The sequence below is a fragment of the Hibiscus syriacus genome, unplaced genomic scaffold, assembly GCF_006381635.1.
Source record: "Hibiscus syriacus cultivar Baekdansim isolate YM2019G1 unplaced genomic scaffold, ASM638163v2 tig00116997_pilon, whole genome shotgun sequence".
NCBI lineage: Eukaryota > Viridiplantae > Streptophyta > Magnoliopsida > Malvales > Malvaceae > Hibiscus > Hibiscus syriacus.
This window is the reverse complement of record NW_024063513.1, coordinates 3,079,402-3,084,754: the sequence shown is the minus strand read 5'-3', so window position 1 is coordinate 3,084,754 and position 5,353 is coordinate 3,079,402. Positions and strand designations below refer to the sequence as shown.

The 5,353-nt window shown below is 38.1% G+C and overlaps 1 protein-coding gene across 1 annotated transcript; it reads right to left on the bottom strand.

Moving 5' to 3' along the window:
* Positions 1 to 3,962: 3,962 nt before the first annotated feature.
* On the bottom strand, positions 3,963 to 4,975 carry LOC120194200 (protein enabled homolog). The gene is made up of 2 exons (XM_039196584.1): positions 4,832 to 4,975; positions 3,963 to 4,743 (listed from the first exon to the last, which is right to left on the bottom strand). Exons 1-2 carry the CDS (start codon positions 4,883 to 4,885, stop codon positions 4,045 to 4,047), a joined length of 753 nt encoding a protein of 250 aa, XP_039052515.1. The 5' UTR covers positions 4,886 to 4,975; the 3' UTR covers positions 3,963 to 4,044.
* Between the last annotated feature and the right edge of the window lie 378 nt (positions 4,976 to 5,353).

Here is a 5,353-nt window from a genome sequence, read left to right as displayed (position 1 = left end):
TTACTATAACGATGGAATTTGGATTTGATTTCTTGTTGTTCCAGAGGATGCCTGAGATGGAGAGAATATAAAGGAAGGTGTAATGGCGAGTTCGTTATAGTTTAGAAATTTTGACCGCTGACTTTGACTTCTGTAAAACACTCCTTATACCCCTACTCTGTCGGACCGATATTTGGTGATTTCTCGTTTCGTTCAGAAGATTTTTAAAATGTTTTTTTTTTCATTAAATTTAGAATTGTTTTCATTCATTATATAAAGATAATCATTTTTTGATAAATAAAGATAATTATTTTATGAAGAAGATAAAAGAGATAAATACATCCATTTTACGTCCAATATTTAGTTGAATTGATGGTAACTTTTATTTCGAAGACTAAATATGAAACTTTATTTATAAGATTATTCTTGAAATTAGTATGAATGAAAATGGAACGCTATGTTTGACCAGTTCGCTACATGTAATTAGTTAAGCTAGTATCATTCTGCGGAAACCGTAGAACCATATTTGGGGAAATTTCAAATTTGATATAATCTGAACCATTCGTAACATCCAGCTTCTTCATGCAATCCACCACCTTATTTTCATTGCGTCAACTCGACAACGTGTTCAAGGGTCGTCACCCGCGTGCGGCCACCACCAGCCTAATGAATCTCCTTGATGGCCTCTTAGCTATCAAGCTCTTCAATAACTTGATAACCAACCAACTCCCATGTACACAGCAGCCCCAAACACTCCCCATAACTCAGCTTTCAGTATCAAGCATATACCTTTATAGTTAGTGAACCTCATCCTCCATTCTCCACCTTAATTTCATATTACTCCTCCACATCAAGTTGGTAGCTGCGATAAATTTACCCCAACACCTGAGTGTACATGCAATCTGTTTTGGAAGTCTCTCATGGACAAAACTCGACAAGTGGCCTCCATCAACTGTTTACTCCGTTCAAGCACAGATCAATTATCGTCCAAAGGTGAGTTAAAAGTGATCGAGTTGTGGTACAGCCATATATTCCAGATGAAAGAACCAAATAAAATATCTCAGTTTTCAGTCACACCAACAAACCCCTTTGCATTAACAAGATTCAGTGTTATCCACTCCTATATATTCATCGTTATGAATCTATGTAGTCGATCCACTTAATCACTGCAACCCATATTGAAAGAGCCAAATGACAATGTCGTAGTAAATGGTTAGAGTCCTCCATTGGAGCAGAACATAATGGGCACTTGTTGTCGGTAGTTAGATGTCTCAGCAAACGTTTGGTCATTACTCGATCACAACACACTAACAATAAAAACATCTTTACCTTCTATAACCTCGAAATTTGTTCATAGTAGGCCAAATCTTTTCCCCTGAATCAATACTTTGGTTGGCGCGAAACTCGTAGGTCGATTTCACAGTGAACCGACGGTCATCTCAAAGATTTCAACCCACCACATCAGTAGCAAACAGGGGATTTGGCTCCCTTTTTAGCTGCAATTTTCAACAACGCATTTAAAGCGAGATATTGATTAAAAAGGGACTAGTATCAATTCCCCCACTCATTGAGCATGTCTTTGAACAATTTGAGACCCGAAACTTATCTGGTATTCCTTTCAAGCATTTATATTTTGACCGAAGAAAGCTCACCCATAGATAGTTTTTCTTGACCAAAAATACTTAAATGTAAATTTCATTAGAAGCGCATGGTTTTATTTTTTAAGGTTCCGAAAACCAAGGCCACCAATCTTAGTCGGGCGATAAACATCTTTTCGTTTGACAAGATGAACACCTCCTTTTCCCTCTTCAATACCTCAAATAAAACCTTTAATAAGGTTCTCAGTTTTCCCACCAACCCGCCTTGAAATGATGTCGATTACGTTGTGTAGATGGGAAGTGCTGCTAATGTTCATTATTTAATTTGCACAATGATCATTGAAACATATAAACATATATATTCTTTACAGAATTAATATTTTATTTTAATAAAAGAATTCATGTATTGTAGATATAAAATGATTCTAAAAGAATTCAGACAATGTCTACATCTAAATGAAACTAATAAGCTGTAAAAACATTTCTAAAAGATTGTCTTGCTAAAGCAGCTATAACCCCTTAACATTCAACGTATCATCTCATAAATCAGAGATCAAAACTAATACGATGGTGCATCTAAATCTAGCTAAATATCTCGCAAGCTGTCATACTACCATATTTTATATATATTGGCCCTTACATCTCCAACATAACATAATATCACTTAATTGATTGTTTCAATACTCCTCGATAATTCTAATATCAATCAACATTGAAACTACATTCAAAACACTTCAGCAAAACAAGTGTCGCCCCATAATGAAACCCTCATAAGTTTATATACATTGCAAACAGTATTTAAAGATTGGGATTGAGATGAGTTGGGCTTATGTAACACTAGACAGACTCGTTAGTTTTGCTGCTTCTGTGATGTGTAGTTGGTGTTGCAGAAGATAACATTGAGGGGAAGAAGATGCAAGATTCATCATTTGTCGTCTGAACAGCTAAGTTCTCCGATAAGTCATTTACATCATATGCACGGCAGTGGCACCCACAATCCTATAAGTTACCAGTGCCAGTGTGCGTAGTAATCTCTCGTCTCTAGACTCTAAATCTCGTCTATAATTTGTCTGCCTATGATTGTGGAGTACAACAAGGAGATAATATATCAGTTGGCGTGCCTATGATTGTGGAATTCGGATTATGTGTCTGAATGTGGTAAATCTTTCAAAGAAATATATAATTAGAATCAGTCAAAGCAAAGTGCGACTATTGGAGATTGGATGCACTGTAGAGTCCTCTCATTGCCGCCTAACTTTTCAACAAAACTCTTCCATAAACTGCACTTGCACTGGACGCTGCAATTCTTCCTTTCAAAGCAAACTCTTCCATATTTTTATGATAGAAACAAGTTTGGGTCGTCTCAGAAACAAAAATTTAAACATTATCTGGAATTCTGGATCTCTTTTACTTGCACACAGGGCCCCTTTTCTGTTCATTTCTCATTGGGCTCGAGGCTTGCATTTTGAACTTTTAGACCCACCAGAAAAATCCTGCTAAACCTAAGACAGGCAAAAGACTTTTCAGCCCAATAATTTCTTTTAGCATTTTATGTGTTCTTGGAGATTATTTCTCAATTTTTTAAATCGGAGTTGGACCTCGAGACCACGGGTGTAACGTAGAAGCATGTCTAATCAGTAAGTTTTTTTTTTTTTAAACTCCAAGGCTCATTTAGAAAAAGGTGTTACTTCTTTAACAAGCATTAGCAAGTGGAAAATGTTTCCCAGATCCTTGTAAGGGAGGGAAAATCCGTCATCTTTTTTGTTTTTAAGAAATAACAATAAGGAAGTTTTTGAGTGGGAGCAGATAGATAAACAAAAAGAAGCTTTAAGGGACATCAGTATATTAAATACAGAAGAGGGAAAATTGATTTCCAGAAACAAATAACAATAATGATGCTTCCCTCAACCGAAATATAAATTATAAAGACGATCATACATCATTACAAAGGCAGCAGATCCTGATTCTGATTTTGTGGGATCCACTACTCCGACGAGCAAGCCTCTCAAACCTTCCTGGTTGTTGGCCATACCAATCTTCCCATTTCAACAACTCCACACCCAATCCTGGTGCTTCTAATTTTAATCTAATGACAGCACACATTTTAGTCAAGACTATAGAAGCTAAAGTTATACTGGTACTAAATTTTCACATGCCACTGGCAGTTTTTTTAGAGAAATCAAATTCAAAGTTCCCTTTCACATCATGGAGCAAGAACCAATATCAAGCGAGGGAAAACAAGGGCAAAAAGTCCCTACCGAAAAACATTGGTAAAAGGCCAAGAAACAAAGCTCTGTTTCACTCTCCTAAGAGTTTGCTTCTCCGAAACAACCCTCTGTACAAAAATGCTGAGATCAGTCACCATTCCTTGATAGGCTGATGTTCACCCTGACTAACCTATAATAAGTTTTAAAATGGTAAAATTTATGGAATTAGTATTTTAGACTAGTCTTGTTTGTAGTGGCAATCAATTAAGAACTAGTCGTCGGCATTTGGTTTCGGTAAGAGAATCAGAGGCATCATAAAGACCCCTTTTCCTGATTACTTGACCACAGGTGTTTAGAGTGTTGCAGGGGTTAATGGTGGTGAGGGAGTCTTGGTAGAGGAGTTGTGGGGATGGCGGAGGAGGCGAAGGAATGGTAACGGGTGGGATCTCAAAGGACTCGAGTGGTGGTGGTGGGTGTCTCCATTGAGGCAGTGGTCCTGCTAAAAGAAGGGTTTGCAAGAGCGGCCCAGCTTTCATCACTGCCTGTAAAAGCTTTCCCTTTTCAGGCAATGGCTTATCAGGCACTAGCTCTAAGGATTGAGATGGTGGCAGTTGAGGTTGTTGAATTGGGTCAAGAACAGGAGATGAAACAATGCTCCCCTCACAATCAGATGAGGAGAAACCATTGTTGGAGTCAATTCCTCTTTTACGTTCATCTTCGACGCCAGAAACTCCGGAGAGAGGAGCAAGTTGTTGCTGTTGCTGAAGCAGGAGCTTCTCAAGGAAAAGTTTCCGGCATTTCTCCTGAGCTTCATCTCTCTCTTTCGTTGCTTTGCTTAGCAACTCTTTGAGTTGGATTAATTGGTCATCTCTCTTTGCCAGCTCCTCCTGAGCTGCCATCCTAGTCTGTTCCAGCTCCAAACTAGTATAGAAAAGAGAATACCTAAGCTCCTCCATTGTCTGCATAATTAAAGAATAATCACCATTTTACATGATCTAACATAAGAACTAGACAGAGATGAATAGCAAGAAATGTGTGTGTTGTTACCTTTCCTTGACAGAAGTAAGCCAAGCTAAAAAGAGGACCTCCCTGACTGTCCATCTTCTCAGAGATGGAAACTGAAGTGAAGTGAAGTTAAAAGTGATTCTTGTTTGCTGTTCAAGTGTGAGAATTGAGAATAGGAGAGATAGAAAGAGGATAAAGAAAACAAATATGAGGTTCATGAGTGTATTCTTCCAAGTCTTATAAGGGGCAGTAACAGCAACTGTTGTTTTCTTTCTTTTTGCTGTGTCTTTTCCGTTGCTTTTTCCTTTTTCTTTTAAATATATATGACAGGGGTTGGACAAAAGCCTATCGATTCCCCCCAATTCTAAAATCCTCCCATGGTTGGTCAGTCTTTCAAACTCAACCCATGGCATTGGCAGGCACCCAACGCCAAGTACCCTAAACAATCATACATCGCATCCGATGCTGCCATTTTCAACTTTAACCAATAATCACACCTCCGCTCTGCTCTTTTGGTTCTACCACTGTTAGCTTGTCGCTTTACTTGTTTTGGCCACCTTATCT

Coding starts and splice junctions, on each gene's coding strand:
- LOC120194200 (XM_039196584.1), bottom strand. CDS start 4,885: ATGGACAGTCAGGGAGGTCCTCTTTTTAGCTTGGCTTACTTCTGTCAA. Junction 4,744..4,831: donor CTTACTTCTGTCAAGGAAAG/GTAACAACACAC, acceptor TTAATTATGCAG/ACAATGGAGGAGCTTAGGTA.